The 18493-nt window shown below is 44.1% G+C and overlaps 1 protein-coding gene across 2 annotated transcripts in view; it reads right to left on the reverse strand.

Annotated features, from left to right (window-relative positions):
• Positions 1-15939: 15939 nt before the first annotated feature.
• LOC146563394 (NACHT, LRR and PYD domains-containing protein 3-like) overlaps positions 15940-18493 on the reverse strand; it is a 73891-nt gene continuing 71337 nt past the window's right edge. For both annotated transcript variants that reach the window (XM_085290467.1, XM_085290466.1), the window contains 2 exons: positions 18415-18461; positions 15940-17191 (listed from right to left, as the gene is read on the reverse strand). In XM_085290467.1, the coding sequence (XP_085146593.1) occupies positions 16488-17191; positions 18415-18461 (751 nt within the window). In that variant the 3' untranslated portion in view covers positions 15940-16487. The remainder of the gene's footprint in view (positions 17192-18414; positions 18462-18493) is intronic.

Here is an 18493-nt window from a genome sequence, read left to right on the forward strand (position 1 = left end):
ACAGCCTCGTTATGGTGAATAAATATTTATGCCATTTACACCATCAAACTTAGATAGCTAAGGATGAAGAACCTTTTGTTCTTTAAAGAACCATTTGTAATAGCTGAAGAACCATCCACAAAATAAAAAGGTTCTTTGACATATGATGGTTCTTTAAAGAACCATGAAGACATCTGAAGAACCATTTAAGAACCATAATTTTTCTGAGTGTACCAAAGGCCTTCAAGCTGGCTGTAATTAAACCTTTACTTAAAAAGCCATCTCTAGACCCAGCAGTCTTAGCTAATTATAGGCCAATCTCCAACCTTCCTTTCATATCAAAAATCCTTGAAAAAGTAGTTGTCAAACAGCTAACAGATCATCTGCAGAGGAATGGCTTATTTGAAGAGTTTCAGTCAGGTTTCAGAGCTCATCACAGCACAGAAACAGCTTTACTGAAGGTTACAAATAGTGGTGGGAATAATGGCGTTACTAACGGCTTTGCTTTTTTCAGTAACAAGTAATCTAACTAATTACTATTCCTATCACTACAATGCCGTTACAGTTACTAACAAAAAATTTGCGGTCCGTTACTATTTTTCAACAAACAGACGGTTGAAGCTGTGTTCAGCTTAACGCATCTTATACCAGCTGCACGGAAGTAGCTGACTACATAAGTAATCTGGACGCTACAGCTTTAAGCAGCTGCACGCTCCCGCGGACAGTAATCACGATCACTGTCTAGCACAACACCTGGAGCTCAGGGGGCAAAACAATCGCATGAGTGCTGCTGTTTGACTGAGGAAGAATAAAGTAGTTGTGGTAAGCCAATCACCTGACCACTTAAAGACAAAGCAACAAGGTAATATGTACCAGTCTTTATATTGTGTTGATAGGCCACGTAATATGGAGCGCCAGGACTGCCATAATGAATTAATTAAATACACCATTAAATAATTAATTAAATGTGGCAATAATTAATTAAAATTGGAATTAATTAATTAAATAAATAGTTATGACACATGTAATTAATTAATTATTGACACATTTAATTAATTATTTATGTATTTCACATTTTAATAAATTATTGACACATTTAATTAATTATTTATGTATTTCACATTTTAGTTAATTATTGACACATTTAATTAATTATTTAATGATATATTTATTTATTTCACTTTGGCAGTCCTGGCGCCTGGCTCTCATCTTGAAATAATTTTATCTGTCAGCCTCACCCATCAAACTCAGGGGGCGGGGTTAACGCTGCCCATGCAGCTTCTCTAACATTTGATTGGTTGCCGTGCAAAGTAAGTCAAAACAGGTCGATCCTAGATAATCGATTGCTTGTGTAGACTTGGGGCAGCCAGGTATCCCAGAATGCAGATCAAATCACAGGCAGCAATGGTGGTGGTGTAGTTTTAAAATACCCCGTTTTTCTGTCACCAACTACACTTTTAACAGTGTTTTAGCCGCGAATGTCGCGACGTATGTCTGGTCAGGTTGTCAACATAGAACATGTTTGCAAAAGTGCTCAGATTTTTTCAGAGATTTCACTAGCTCTGCTAACAATTAGTATGCAGAGTGCACCCAGGGGTTACGTTAACTGGTTTGTTTATGTAAGGTAGTGACTGGAATAAGTCACAAGGTGTCGCTGTTGAGCTGCATATATGGTGTAAATGTTAGCAATTTTGGCCATTCGTCCTCTGCAGGACACCGTACTTTAGATTTCTTGTTCGCGCGGGCGCCATCTTGGGTCAGTGTTTGCTGTGATTTGCGAAGGTAAGCACTGCCAGTGGCGAACTGCATCAGTTTTGTGTTGTATTCATCGCCGAGACCGTGGAATGTTGTAGAAGGCACGGTTATTGTTACTTAATGTGTATTCTGTGTATATGTGTTGTTGTATTTTGCAATGTTGATAGTCACGGAGTGTTTGCTGTGATTTGCGAAGGGCCAGCAGCAGAGTTGGAGTGGTGTTTGCCCCTGCTTCCGAATAAACGGCGCGGTCCGAGCCACAAATTGAACGCCTGTGTCCGACTGGTCTCTCTGCGGTGCACCCCAATCCAACACAAATTAACACAACGCAGAGTCCGGGGTGTAGGGAGGCCCCTGCACTGGTCGGGTAAACATATTCCACTCTCCGTGTTCCACATGTTGCATTCGCAGATTCTCATTTTCACCGAACGATCGTCTCTTTCCGCCTGGTCTTGTGTCTCTGTGCTTCTGTAACATAAAGAACGAGCTGACATTTTTCTCACGAAACCAGCGATCAGCTCAACAGACCCTCAGTTTACCTGCATGCATCCTCCTCCTCATCTGTCAGCTGTTTAACACCTGCTGCTAATTCAAGAAACATGCCTACGTTACCTGGTGATAGTCACAGTTTAACTGGGCAGCCGGTGCTCGATATAAAGCAATGTCAGCGCATTTTTCTGCACAAGATAAGTAAATATAGTGTTTTCCCCGAGTGCAGAGCTGCTGGAGCTTGTTTCCTTACAGAGCACTTTATAGGCGAACCAGCTTCATCAGCGGCTGATGTCCAATCACCGGCACACAGCTTTGAAACCTCAGCTGAGTTTTAGCTCTCAGTGGTTAAACGCTGGACTTCATTCACTCAGGTTCTGTCTGTCGGGTCACGTTTACTTCGCTGTTTTATTTACAACTGAGCAAATCGGTTTGGCTGAGGTTAAAGTTACGTTTCATAACTGCATAGTTTCACAGACGTTTAATGGTTCACTGGCACATGTGTTAGACTGAACTATTCGCTTTTCTTTATCTGGTGTGTTTTGGATTTAACAGTGAATTTTGAGATTAAACTGACTTTTAAAATGTTTTTATACAAAGAGGAAAGAGAAGGCGCATTTCCACCGAGAGAAGCAGAATTTGCAACAGCATGTTCATCATGAAGTCTGCAACCTGGACAGAAATATTATATCATCTGATTTTTAATAGTTATTCAACTGTATTCTAAGCACCAGCTGTCTGTTAGAATGTGATTTTTTTTCTCTCTCTGTTGGCAGAGGTATAAAAATGCGCAGGAAAATCTGACGTGCATGGCAAACTTCACCGACGATATTTAGGGAGGAATAAACACACATCAAACATAAATGAACCATTTGCCTGTCTCCATAATTGAGAGCATTTTCTCTTCTTATGTCAACACTCTCTCTCTTTCTTTCTTTTTTTTCTTTCTTTTTGCTTTTTCGGTCATGTTATGTTTACCTGTCAAAGGCTTGTTACAAACTATGAAACACATCGTGCAGACTTCTGGATGTTAGAAGAAAAGTAATACTGCTCATGAAGGAGACTAAAGGCAGGAAGGTGTCCTATAAAACTAAACATGTTAATAGGACCTCCCTATTTATATCATAGTTTATGATATAGCACGTGTATTTCAGTAATAGCCTGCTGATTTCAGTGTAGTGGTGAACAGTCGCACAGCTCACGTAGGCGTTATCTGTGAAACTCCTTAACTATAATTTATCCAAGTTAACTTCAGTTAACCATTCAGACAGTTCTTTTGCAATGAAAAACATAAACACCCATGCTGCCGGTAGGTTTCCTCAGTGCCAGCTGTTAACATTATAGCTGCTTATGCAGTAACCATGGTAACCACGGACTCTGAGCGGCTGGATCGACGGAGGTCAGACAACAATTTTACATATATGATCTTAAAACAGGACACAGCCACTATACGTGCTGGCCTCATATCAAATGTGAAGGCAGACTGAGTCTATGTTTGACGTTTGTTTATATCTAATCTTCCTTTTCAAACATTTAAACAGCAGCGAGTCTGCAGCTGAGGGAATACAAACTCAAATTGTCGGAACAGGTTTGCTCGTTTCTTGGATTCATTTGGTGATTTATTAAATGTATAACTGTTATTCTAATCTGCTGCTGAGTCTCTTACATTTTTCTTTATGCTGTATATTTTCACGTCTCTGGAATAGTTGGCAGTTAGATAGTCAGCTGGGAAACTCTGTGTTAACTCATGGAGCTGAGGATATCGTGGATATGCTGACCTCGCTCCGTGGTGTACAGGGCCGTTTACCCTCATGATTAATATTCACTATAAAAATATTAGCCGAACATCATGAAGTCTGTATGTGTTTCATAGTGTCGAACAACCTTTGTACAGTTAAAGCCAGCAGTTACTACATGACGGAAACACCAACGTTATCTCTTTTATGCGTTTATACACAGGTCACCCTGATTACTGAACAAAAACCCAAAGATCAGATGTTAAACAGATTTATTTGCTCTCTCTCCTCCTTAAACATGTTTTTAATGTTAGCTATAATTCAGAATTGGCGACTGAAACACGTAGGACACATAAGAACTTCAGGAAATAAAGCACCAATAAATATAACCTCAGTAAAAGAAGTCAGCGGGGGTTACTACAGCTGTGTACCGGGGCCTGCGCTTTGTTGGTGGGATTGCTTGCGAGGCGAGCGGGTCTATCCCACGCTTTGCCGTGAGACTGGGCAGACATCTCCGAAATCATCGAAGCACTTTTGCAAAGAGGCTGTATCTTGACAAACCGACCAGACACATGAAGATTAAACCACTACATTCTCGGCTAAAAAAATATTAAAACGGTATTTGGTGACACACAAACAGGGTTTTTCAAAGTTCAGTTCTGTTAGCTTCCACATGCCGGTTGTTGTGTGCTAGAAACAATGGCCACCAGGCCAAAGCAATGGTTTTGACTCGATCAGCGTTAACCCCGCCCCCTGAGTTTGATGGGTGAGGCTGACAGATAAAATTATTTCAAGATGAGAGCCAGGCGCCAGGACTGCCAAAATGAAATAAATAAATATATCATTAAATAATTAATTAAATGTGTCAATAATTAATTAAATGTGTCAATAATTAATTAAAATGTGAAATACATCAATAATTAATTAAATGTGTCAATAATTAATTAATTACATGTGTCATAACTATTTAATTAATTAATTAATTCCAATTTTAATTAATTATTGACACATTTAATTAATTATTTAATGGTGTATTTAATTAATTCATTATGGCAGTCCTGGCGTTCCATACAGTTGTGAGAGATTTGTGACGTTTAGCGTGTTTGCAGTGTGTAGTTAATGTGTTGTCTTGTGTAGTTGGTGTGTAGTGTTGTGGATAGTTTTGTGTTGTGTGTCAGAACAATGAGGCGACTGCTGTCTCCAGGTAGCAAAAGGAGTGATACACCTGCTGCTGTCAGACCTGCAGGTATCAGGCTGTGATGTTCTCCTTTATAGTGGACAGAAAATAATTTTTGTGGTGGCACAAATAATTTGTGTGGCATCTTATTGAAGAACAGCTGATTGTTCTGTAAATAGTTTGAAATGGTTATTTAAAAAATCAAGGTAAAAGGTAAATGGATGCAAATAACTTTGTTGTTTGCAAAACTTGTGCATATGATTTTAAAATTGACAATTTATATTTGCTATTAAAGTAATGAAATATGATTCATTAAACATGTTTGTGGTTGTTACAGTAAAAATATAACTTTTTCTACTCTGATTTCATGTTTTTTGTCTGATTTTAGATCAATTATGTTAATACAATGGCCAATTATAAATGGTAAATGGCCTGTATTTGTATAGCGCTTTTCTAGTCCCTAAGGACCCCAAAGCACTTTACACAACCAGTCATCCACCCATTCACACACACACATTCACACACACACTATACCCTGGACCCCAGATGGTTAAACATTTGGACCCCAGAGGGATAAACATTTTTTTTAAAGTAACGCAATAGTTACTTTTCAAGTAATTAATTACTTAGAATATTGTAACTCAGTAACTAACTCAGTTACTTTTTTGAAGAAGTAACTAGTAACTATAGTTAATTACTTTTTCAAAGTAACTTGCCCAACACTGGCTACAAATGATCTTCTTATGGCATCTGACAGTGGACTCATCTCTGTGCTCGTCCTATACAACCACATCACTGTTATGAAAAAGACCCACAGCTTATCATCTTATAGTTCTAAAACATCTAAAATCACTCTGGTTAATTTGTTTGCTAGATTAGCCGCTAGCATACGCAATGTGTTGGGGGCTTGTTGCTACCTAGTCAGCGATGCTACACACCTGTTACTCTGTATTTTTCAATGATTCAGCACTCCTTCGGTTTTGTTATCCATTTTTAGACAGTAATGAGAGATCAGCTGCTCACTCCACAGAGGCCCAGAGTTACTGTTAATATCAATAATGTAATGCTGTCCTTTGAGATTTTAACATTTAAGACTGTGAGTGTAATTGATCTAAAACGGTTTAAATCTTCAGAGCCGTCAACAGTCAGATAACATGGAAATTTCAAAAACAGCAGCAAACAGAGGTTTCAGTAGTGTAGTGTAATTTGTTCTTTTCAATATTGTATCAACAGTTACATTCACCCTGGGGAGAAACTAGGGAGGGAGACCATGAGGACTAAGCTGGGTTTCTGGGTCCAGAGGTTTGGAGAATCTTCTTTCCTTTCTTTCATCACAGCTGTCCTGTGCCATAAGTTCTGTTGACCCACTGAGAGAGGCATCATTTGACAAACACCAAGAAGACCGAAGCTCAACGCACTGATCAAGCAGGACTCATCATCTTCAACAGCAGCTCCCTCACAGGGAAATTTTCAGAGCTCCACCGTAGGCCCACCCCACGAGATGGAAACCCAGCATTTCATGAACACTGTGATGGAGACTTTTGGTTTGTGTAATGTTATAAATACTCGGATACTCCCCAGAGGTTCCGGACTTTTACATAAAGATATTATATTCAGTCATGTAGAAAGTTATATATTTAAAAATATATGATCCTCTCTGGTTACTCTGGCATGAATAACTGAATCACTTTATGATAAATAAAACACTATCTGCAAAAACTGTAAAGGAATTCCAGATCACAAGTTTATAGTTAAATATAGTTTTATTTAATTGTGTCAGAGACACTCAAACGTGCTCTTCATGCAGCTGAGTATGTTTAAGTGTTTTAAACAAGCTGTGCAGGTCTGAGATCAACAGCTCTGTGAAACACCAAACTGAGGTCCTGTTAATGCTGATATATAGTGACACAGTTACAGGGGTGATTAATGCTTTTGATTTTTTGCCTTTAACTTTATCAATAAAACAATTGCAGCTTTCACTGAAAGCACATGTGGTACTTTAATCTTTGTACTGTTTTCATCAGTTAATTTTGCAGTTAACATGTGAACTTGTTGGATGATCTGTCTGCTGTCACTGGGTGGTGCTGAGGTCTGAATCTGAGGGCAGCTCCTGTAATCACAAAGACAACAGAATCATCACAAACTGAAATATAAAGTTTATCTCTCAAATCTGAAATAAAGCTGATTCTTCTCTGCCCTCACTCACTGGGGACCTGAAGCTCTTCTCTTACATTTTTTCAGTTTTACAGTTTAATCCATAGTTACAGATTAATGAGGAGTTACTTAAGTACAAGCTTAAAAGCTTAAAAGTACAAAGCTTCCTTGCACTGCCTGAAAATTGTTAGGCGGTGGAAGGAATACTTCGAGGACCTCCTTAATCCCACTGACACGTCTTCCGAGGAGGAAGCAGAGTCTGGGGATGAGGGGAATAACCCGCCAATTTCCGGGGGCGAGGTCACTGAGACAGTTAAACAACTCCTTGTTGGCAGAGCCCCTGGTGTTGATGAGGTCCGCCCCGAGTTCCTGAAGGCTCTGGACGTTGTAGGGCTGTCCTGGTTGACACGCCTCTACAATGTTGCGTGGAGATCAGGGGCAGTACCCCTGGACTGGCAGACCGGGGTGGTGGTCCCCATCTTTAAGAAGGGAGACCGGAGGGTGTGTTCCAACTACAAGGGGATCACACTCCTCAGCCTCCCTGGGAAAGTCTATGCCAGAGTGCTGGAAAGGAGAGTTCGTCCGCTAGTCGAACCTCGGAAACAGGAGGAACAACGCGATTTTCGTCCTTGTCGCGGAACACTGGACCAGCTCTTTATCCTCTCAAGGATACTTGCGGGTGCATGGAAGGTTGCCCAACCAGTCTACATGTGTTTTGTGGACTTGGAGAAGGCATTCGACCGTGTCCCTCGGGGTGTCCTGTGGGAGGTGTTGCGGGAGTATGGGGGTGTCTGGCCCATTGCTACGCGACATTCGATCCCTATACAACCGTTGCAAGAGCTTGGTTCGCATTGCCAGCAATAAGTCGGACTCGTTCCCGGTGGGTGATGGGCTCCTCCAGGGCTGCCCTTTGTCACCGGTTCTGTTCATAATTTTTATGGACAGGATTTCTAGGCGCAGCCAAGTGGAGGAGGGCTTTCACTTCAGTGGCCTCAGAATCTCATCTCTGCTTTTTGCGGATGATGTGGTTCTGTTGGCTTCATCGGGTGAAGGCCTCCAGCTTGCACTGGAACGGTTCGCAGCCGAGTGTGAAGCAGCAGGAATGAGGATCAGCGCCTCCAAATCTGAGGCCATGGTTCTCAGCAGGAAAAGGGTGGAGTGCTCACTCCAGGTCGGGGATGAGTTCCTGCACCAAGTGGAGGAGTTCAAGTATCTCGGGGTCTTGTTCGCAACTGATGGGAGAAGGGAGCCGGAGATGGACAGACGGATTGGTGCTGCGGCTACAGTGATGCGGACGCTGCACCGGTCGTGGTGAAGAGGGAGCTGAGTGTAAAAGCGAAGCTCTCAATTTATCGGTCGATCTATGTCCCTACCCTCACCTATGGCCACGAGCTGTGGGTAGTGACCGAAAGGACGAGATCGCGGATACAAGCGACAGAAATGAGCTTCCTCCGAAGGGTGGCTGGCCTCTCCCTTAAAGATAGGGTGAGAAGTTCGGCCATCCGGGAGGGGCTCAGAGTAGAGCCGCTGCTCCTCCACATCGAAAGGAGCCAGCTGAGGTGGTTCGGGCATCTGACAAGGATGCATCCTGGGCGCCGGATAAAGCAGATGAAGATGGATGGATGGATGAATTAAATTGAATATACAATGAGAGGTGTGATCAACATGATGGCACGAGTGTCACATGACTCAAAGCTGTGCATGCAGTTGCAAAAGGCTGAGTGTGTGCCATCAGCCTATATTCAGTCCTCACTCTGAGCCTCACATCTTCCTGCTGCTTCATGAGAGCAGAACTGAACTTCCTGGCTGTGGAAGATACGAGGAGGATCCTGGTGCAAGAAGCACAAATGGATGCAGTTTGTTTCCTTTTTACACTCAAAGTGACTAAGACCAGATTTTCATCCTGCCTGTTATTAAACATGAATTATTTAGCCACGCTTTCTTCAAACTCTGTCAGGGGTAGACATTTGTTCAAACACAAGTAAGAGAAATGAGACAACTGCAGACCGACTCAGAGTGTATAAGAGCGTGCGCACGGGTGTGAATGTCTCTGAGAAGACACACACACCGAGGGCAGGCTTGCTTCCTTTATTTATAGGGCAAAGCAGGTTACATAGTACTTCCTTTTTTAACAGAAGTTGAAGAGAGGTTAAACATTAAATCAGCTTATCTGATCTTTCACACACTGGGATAAGAATACAGAAGTATATCATGCTTTATCTGACATCACAGACACTGAAGTAAAGAATGCATCATTATATCATGCTTGTCAAACATCTCAGACACTGAGGTAAGGAATGCATCATGTTTTCCTTTAACAATAGACTTGGTTAGGTGATTCTTCAACAATAGGCTTGGTTATGTGAAAATATATGAACACACAAAATATAAGGCATACTTGGTTAGAATATAAGGCACACTTGATTATAACCTGGGTGTCCATTGTCTTGTGTAGTTTGGGAGATGATTGGATGATGTGGTGGGTGCAGTTTTCTCTGGGGTGGAGTCGGGTGGGCTGCCCCAGACTCTGTGGGGCCGGGCGGTGCTGCTGCTGCGGGCCCCGGTCCGGATGGGCCTGGGCCCCCTTGTCCTGGTGGGTTCCAGAGTGTGGGGGTGCCTACTGGGGTCAGCTGGCCCCAGGGAGGGGCCGCTTGCCCCGTGACCGTGGCTCAGCGGGTTGGGAAGCTCATCTGTAACCAGAAGGTCGCCGGTTCGATCCCCGGGCTCTCTGTCCTGGTCGTTGTGTCCTTGGGCAAGACACTTTACCATACCGCCTACTGGTGTTGGCCAGAGGGGCCGATGGCACGATATGGCAGCCTCGCTTCTGTCAGTCTGCCCCAGGGCAGCTGTGGCTACAACTGTAGCTGCCTCCACCAGTGTGTGAATGTGAGAGTGAATGAATAGTGGAATTGTAAAGCACTTTGGGTGCCTTGAAAAGCGCTATATAAATTGATTGATTGATTGATTGATTGCTTTATTGGCCATATGCAGGTTGCCCCGCAGAGGAATAGGACCCCCCCCCCCCCTTACACACACAACAAAGACATCACATGGGAATACAGTCGGAGATCGGCAGCGTTGCAGAGAAAACACTGAAAAATTACACAACAATGGGAAAAAGTACAAGAGGAAAAAAAGAGACCTCTTCTCAGGCTGGGCACCTATGGGAGGACAGCATGAACAGGAAACAAAAAAAAACTCCTCTGCACAGAGAGCACATTAATGTCCACATCACAACATTAGAGCACGTGACTAGCCACAGGGGTGGATAGGGGGGTGGGGGGTAATCCGAAGGAACACAGCAGTCGTCCTATACAGCGCTACCATTTCAGCGCGGCACACAGACCCGCCGTCTTCCCCCGCAGGAAACAAGCATCGAAGGCGTTTGGAAAGGGAGGGGGATGAGTGCGTGCTCATCAGTGTGAGTGTATGTGTGTGCGTGTCCAGAGTTCAGCAGAGACAGTGTCCTTCGCCCTATCAGGCTAAGTAAACAGTCCGCCAGCCAACTCAGGTGGCCTTGCATGGGATGGGAAGAATAGTCATCAAACAGTCGTTATCAGGGAGTTGTTTTGGTGGGCTCCAGCCTTGGGCCTAAGCAGCTGGCGCCGTGGTGTCCATATGTTGGAGCAGCTCCGAATTTAGCACTCTGACACTGGTCTCTCGATCTCCCGTTGGAGAGCCGCGAGCCTCCCCATGATGGTATCAAACTTCTGTTCCGTGGTGTTGTCATTCTTTTGATTCTGAGACCCCACAGCTGCAGTGAGCCGTTCTGCGATGTGTTCCAACTTTCGCTCAAGGGTGACATTGTGAGCAGGCCCCTCTCTGATGTATCCCATCATATAAAGTATCCATTATTATTATTATTATTATTATTATTATTATACGCTCAATGGTGTTAGTTTGAGTCTTCACGGCAGCTGTAAGCGTCTCCAAGGTGTTAACCATGCTGCGTTCAGTGTGAGAGGTCGCGCCTCGTCCCGTCGCTTCAATTCCAGCGGTCAGCCTTGGGGGGGGGTTGAACAGCTGGTTCCGCTCTCTTATTTCTCCGATAGGTCAGGGCCAGGCCAGCTCCGATCAGCAAGAACCCTGCTATCATGGTTCCGAATAGGTAGATGTCTTCAGCGTCCTCGATAGACAGTCCCGCCAGGCACAAGATCCTCCAGTTCTGCCACCCATCCATCGTGTATCCGGCAGGGAAAGTCCCTCCAGGGCACTCAGGCTCTCCCGAACCCAGACTTCTCGTTGAGAAGAGGGTGTCAATAGCATTCAGAGACCAGTTGATCAAATCCATAATTCTCTTTTAGGTTTTAGAGAACGACAGTGAGAGACTGTTCCAGGGAAAAGTAATGCACACGAGACAGGACAAAGACACAAGAGGCTAAGCAGGGAAGATAAGGGGAAGGAGGAGAGGAGAAAAAGTGCGACCGCCTTCACCGAGAGCCAAGAGAGAAGAAATCCAATCCATCATTATTATTATTATTATTATTTCTTCCCTCCCCATCCTCAGCTGCCTCCCTATTCCCGCTCTACCACACCCACACACGCAGGGCTTGGGGTGCAGGTATGTCACCAGGGTGCAGGGGAGGCACTCCCCCTCTGTCCCCTTCTGGCCGCCTGTGCCTCAATTTTATTCTGCAACCTAGACATCCACATTACTCACACTCTCACATAACACATACATATAGGGCCTTGGGGGTGGGCACATTTTACAGCATCCAGAGGATGGTCGGTGTACTCCAACCCACCTCTGGCGCTGGTGCCCTACCCTAAATTTTAAATGCATATAGACACTGAGGGTTTTCGGGAGTAGCCGTGCTGCTCTCTGATAGGAAGCATGAACCATGCTCTCCTGTGTTTTAAATGCACCTTAGAACAGCACACAGCAACACTACATATGAGCGGGCGTAGGGAGGTTTGGGGTCTTCACTCATCCCAGTTCTGTTAGCCGTCAGGGCTGGGGGGCTGGGAGGAGGTGCTGGCCGTCAGATTGGGGTCTGGGATGCGGGGCCTCCCTGCTACTGCAGATAAGGAGGTGGTCCGCTTGCCTCCACCCCAGAGAGAAGGGTTACATCTCCTGGGTCTAGGTGCGGCTTGCCCCTCTGGGGGCGGGGGTACCTGGACCTGGGATATAGAGTATGTTTGGGGAGTGCGACTGTCTGTGCAGTATCTATTTGTGTCTGTCTACACGTTGGGTGAGTGCCGAGTATTTGGTTGTGTATATGGGGGTGGGAATGCACGTTTGTGTCCGCGTGCGCCTGTTTGTCTGTGTCTATATGTCAGGTTGGGTATTAGACTCAACCTCTCTGGGTACATCTCAGGCCCTCCAAAGTACGGAGGCCTATGTCACCTCACCACACTCCCTGCCGGTGGCTGATGCCCTCAGATGTTGGTGTGCTGGTGGTTCTTGTCGACTGGGGCTGGGTGCTCATGTATGTACCGGCTCACTCCTGGTGGCTGATTGGCGGGGCCTGGCGCCTGTGGCCTGGCTGGGCCCCTTCCGGGGGGTGGGGTGCCCTCAGGCCTCCGGCCTCTGGGCCTGAAGCTTGGTCCTCTCTGGCACAGCTGGCTGCCGGCAGAGCCCGCGGGCATGCCACTGCAACCCTCTCTGCTCTGTAGCTGCTCGGTGACCTCTCATTTGGGGCTCTACTCAGCTCTTCCCAGGAGGGTGGCACGGTTCCCCCCCCCCCCCCTTTTTGGTGGTCTTCCTCAGGTCCTCGTACTCTGGGGCCTCTGGATGTCTGGGGCCTGGATCTCCTCCATACCTGCTTCATGCCCTGGAGGACGGGGCTATGGCTCCCCACACTCCCTAGCAGATCGTTACATGGAGAAACCATTGGAATACAAGCATGCTGATCCACACAGGTATGCACACAGGTGTACACACGGGTGTTCACAGACGCGAACTACACCTTTCGTGGCTGCTGCCTCAAAGCACATTGTGCGCTGTCTGTCTGTGGTGTTGGAGGGAGAAAGGACCCAAAATGCAAGCAGTGGATGAAAATGCTAGTGATGTTTATTTACAAAGTGGAGGCAAAACAGGCAATGAAGGAGGACAATAAACTAAAGAAACCTAAACTGGGAAAACTAAATAACTAACCTGAGAAGATACCAAAAGGGATGAGAGACAGAGAGACGCAGATGAGGAACAGGACACCGTGGGACACCGAGGGACACTGAGGGACACCGAGGGACACCGAGGGACACCGAGGGACACCGAGTGACGCAGACGAACCGGCAACAGGCAGGAGAACACACAGGGCTTAAATACACACACCAGTAATCAGGGGATGAGAGACAGGAGGGCAACACAGCTGGGAGAAATCAGAGCTGACAGGACATGGGAAACGTAAACTGAACACACTCACATCAGACGGAGACCTTCACAATAAAACAGGAAACTCACAGACACAGAACCAGACAAGACACAGAACTAAACAGACAGATTCACAAGCAGACAGTGTGACACCATGGACAGACGGAGGGAACACAGAGAAGTGGGAGCAGGCAGGCAAAGAACAGAAACCTAACAAATGGCAAATCACAACAGAATACATACTCGGAATGAACAAAAGCATAAGGAAACACAAAACACTGAGTCGGCAGGCTCAGGACCATGACACTATCTTGCGTGCTGCACAATAGCGTTTAATATTTAGTATCTACTGTTATCTACTGCTAGCTAGTTTATTGTGATGGTGCTGTTTTTTTATTATGTTGCTCTTTTTTGTTTGTTTTCTCTTCTGGTTTTTTTTCTCCATACAGGTGATCCAGGTGTTTTGTTTGTTTTTTTTTTTCTTTCTTCCCCCCTTTCTCACGTCTCTTCTCCCCTCTGTTTTTCTTTCTCTCCCTCTCTTTCTTTTATTCTTTCTCCCTGTCCTATCCTCCAGTCATGTCTGTCCCGTTTGTAGCAACCGAAAATAAAATAAAATAAATACATAATTATAATAGAGGTCAATCAAATGGACCAATATGGCAAGGCCATGATGATCCACTTGGTAAAATAAATCCGCTTGGCATCTTTGTTGGCCTTAAGACAACAATTCTGATCGCTAAAGATCCAAACGGGGAAACAAAAAAGAAGGAAAAAAAAAAGTGATGCTACCTCTCAACTGAGCCGTACTATTGTTAATGTCGGTGCAGAAGCTCTTCCAGAGACATTGGTGCAGTCTGCTGAGTCCATAATGATGGCTGGATTATTCTGTCAGGCTCAGGAGAGACTCAGAAGCAGACCGTCTCAAAAGTTCACAATTTATTGACAAACTGACACCAAGTGCAGATATATACAGGTCAAGGTCACTGGAAGGGGGTCTCCGGGAAACACACAGGGCTATGTACAATAATCCTCCTCTGACGCTCAGGTTAGCTCTCACACTCCGGCTTTAAAGCTTACCATAGCGGCAGTCCTCAGGCTGGTAAGTTGAGTCTGGCACAGGGAGAAAAGAGCAGGTAAGTCACGGCACGAATGAAACTCTGAAGATAGCTAGAGTCTAGTGATGACACTGACGAGTGTTACACAATAATCCAGTGACGAAGCATTCTCAGCAGCCGCCTTAAGTAGTGAGCGTGATGATGAGATGATCGTTTGCAGGTGTCAGAGACAGGGGCTGGAGTCGCCATGACTCCGCCCCGGTAGAGACACAACAGAACAGAAAACACTTGTGGCCATACTGAGTCAACTGAGAAGGCACAGGGACCATGACACATGTACACTGATATTGATATGTCCTCACCACCACCCTCCCCTCCAAAAATCCAATGCCTCCTCCCATGCTTACCTCCCATTCGATGTGGACAGCAGCTCAGCCGAAGGCGCGATTGCACGATTGCAGCGTCCCAGATGCAGCTGTGCAGATTGGTATACTCCCCCATGTTGCTTGTCTGTGTTTCATGGTGTTATGGTGTGATGATATCTGTGCTTCTTATTTGCCATGGAGTTTTTGTCTTCTCGTCATGCTGACTCACTTTTGGGGATAAGTATGAGCAGAAATTCTTTTTTTCTCCTGAACTGCCCTTCTATGTTACACATTTCATTATTTTTTCCTTTTTGCTACCTAGCCTGACTTGTCTCCCCAATGTGATGTTTGTGCATTGTATGTACGGTAGGCAAGGTCTGTAATCTCAGCTGCAGGCAACTGCAACCGACAAATAAAGGCATTTATACAATACAATACAACCACATATTTTGTATTGGCCACTTACCTAACTGTGTGTGTTATACTTTATTTAATAAATGCTGAAATCCACCACCAGCAGCATAGAGCCTATCATATCAAACTGTTATGTAACACCATCGATCAGCTAAAATCACATTTGACAGGGTTAAATAATAAACTAAACTCATGTAATTCAAAAATCACCTGATTTGACGTTGTCTTTTAGTGAAAACTTAATTCAAATATTGTAAAATAAATCATGGATACAAAACTATGAATAATATAAACTGCAAGAATCCACAAGGGTCTTCATCATTACGGTTCGTTTTCATGTTTTATACAAACTTAAGTGATACATGACATATGGAATGTTATACAGACATATTTGAATATTTCTAAGAATTATAACTGTGCTGTTGCCAACATACTGCACGATATTCTTGTTCAAGTGTTTCTGTGAAAAAGACAAGACTAGTTTCAAATGGTTAATGCAGTCTTGCTATTTATTAGATAAGTCACATGCATTAGGATACCTCAATACAATCATATTATGATTACAACTCAATTAAAAGCTACTGTGCCAATATTTTCAGCTTATATTACTGAAACATTTTCAAATGATGAGCTTGCAACAATGAGTGAAACAGTGAGAGCATGTGGAGAGTTTGGAAAAATCACATTAAGAAAGAGAAATCAAACATTTGGATTCATTTAATGAGCTTAGACTTGTTGAAAATGCAGAGGAGCTGGTTGTGAACTGAGCTTCAGAGAAACACAACATACTGAGATTCACTGTGAAGCTTTGAGTGGAAAAAGACAGAAAAACAACACGTGGATCCTGGAATAATGGGAGTTTCCATCTTTAAAGGACTGAAGAGGAAGAAGTTTACAAGGAATCATTTAGAACAGTTTAAAACATCAACTGTTTGAATCCATGAATCTGAAAACGTGTTTCTGAGTGAAGGAGACAGACATGTAGAGACTGAACTATCTGTTCAATAGTCAGAGTGTTTCTCTAACAGGAGGACACTCTTTACACTCCACTCAGCACAGAGTTACTGACGAACCAGGAGAAATACCTCTATTAATTAGCCCATACATAGGTAATGCAACTTTGATCCCAAATCCAAACCCAGGATAAAGAGTTTGAGTGAATGTGGTGTTGAAGGTGTGGAGGTGGATCAGAGTGTCAGAGGAGACACTGTAGAAGGACAGAGTGCCAGCAGGACAGTCCACGTAAATTGCAACTCTGTTAGAGACAGAGGAGGGCAATGAGGAGGGCAAGGAGGAGGTCAAGGAGGAGGTCAAGGAGGGCAAGGAGAGGGCAAAGGATAAGGTGGAGTGCAAGGAGAGCATGGAGGTCCCAGAGGGCACAGAGGAGGACAAGTAGGAAAGGAAGGAATAGATGGATGTTTTTCTGTTATTGTGCCTGACATAAAGAGGACCAAGAGCAGAGCACTCCAGATTCCAGGACTGATCATTCCATCCAAACAAACAGTCAGCACTGTTTCCTTTTCTTCCAATTTTACTGTAACTCACTGATATAGAAACATCTCCTCTCCACTCGACCTCCCAGTAACAACGACCAGTCAGACCATTGCTACACAGCAATTGAGGATGAACATCAAATCTGTCTGGATGATCAGGATATGACTGAACCTCCTCCACATGTCTCACCTTCCTGTTGTTGTCAGACAGTTTAAGTTTCCTGTTTACTGTGTTTGTGTCGATTGTGAGTTGACAGGAATCTGATGGAGAGAACAAACACAATCCAGCTGCAGTTATTGATCCATCATCTGTTCATTGATTGACACTTTGATGATGAGATGTGAGAAGAGTGATGTGACTAGGGATGGGTATCAAAAACCGGTTCTTGTTGAGAACCGGTTCCCATTGTTTCAATTCCTTGGAATTGTTTGCCATTTTTGCAAACGATTCCCTTATCGATTCCAGTCGCCCCGAATGATGTCACCACGTTACGGAGCGTCATTTACCTGGCAGGAAACACGGCGCCTAAATGGCTCAAATGCTCAAAAGCTTGGTTAAACTTTACGAGAACGGATGACAACAGGACAACTTGCAATACTTGCAAAGTAGATATTTTATTTAAGGGAGGAAACACTACAAATATCAAAAGCATTTGCTCACAAAACACGCGATGACCTTAAATGAATGTCGTGTTTTTAATTCCGCTCCGGACTCGTGAATCTCAACCCAGCAGCAGCGGTAACGTTTGCACGTCCTCTCCCGTTAATGCGGCATGTAAATAATCAACTAACAGTGCATATTATGTTAGCGCGATCTGCCTTATTACAAACCTGCCATCACTGTGCATTTAGTGACCATGATGAGAGACAGAGTCTGGCTCAGATGCTGGCAGTTCTCGCTGCAGTCTACCGGTAGCGTCTCCTTTCAGGCCAGGATAGACGAATGTCACCAAGCAGTGACTAAGTTTGTGGTAAAAGGCTTGAACCCATTTGCCACAGCAGATGATTTTCAGTAAGTGAATGTGTTTAATTGTAGGCAGGGACATTACTGGATATTCTTGTGTAATTGCTACAGAATAATTTATGTTATACTTTGTTATTGCTACAGAAGAATATTTATTTTATTATTTTACATTTACAATTTTTTTCCTGGGGACCCTGTGACACCCCATTGAAGAGCCGTAGGCTGTGGATCTCTTAAGATCTCACTGTTGGGTTTGTAAGGTCATGTTACTCCTAAATTTCTATCTTGTTCAAAGAGAAGATATAAAACAAAGTTCTAAGCTAATCGACCTTAGTGTTCTCCTTTTTTTTAAAAAAAGAATCGATAAGAGAATCGATAAAGAATCGAATCGTTAAACAGAATCGAAAATGGAATCGGAATCGTGAAAATCTTATCAATACCCATCCCTAGATGTGACAGTTTGAAGATAGTTGAATGTGTGCTGCTTTGTTTTCATGAATCCCATTAAAAACACACTTACACTTCCTCAGACCTGGTCTCAACCATTGGACTCCAGCAGGCTCCACCCTGAAAGGAGGAGGGGGGGTCAGACCAGCACA

This window comes from Mchenga conophoros, linkage group LG11 (assembly GCF_057382185.1).
Source record: "Mchenga conophoros isolate Kocher_MC1m ecotype Shallow Benthic linkage group LG11, M_conophoros_male_GT1.1, whole genome shotgun sequence".
In the NCBI taxonomy this organism is placed as follows: Eukaryota; Metazoa; Chordata; class Actinopteri; order Cichliformes; family Cichlidae; genus Mchenga; species Mchenga conophoros.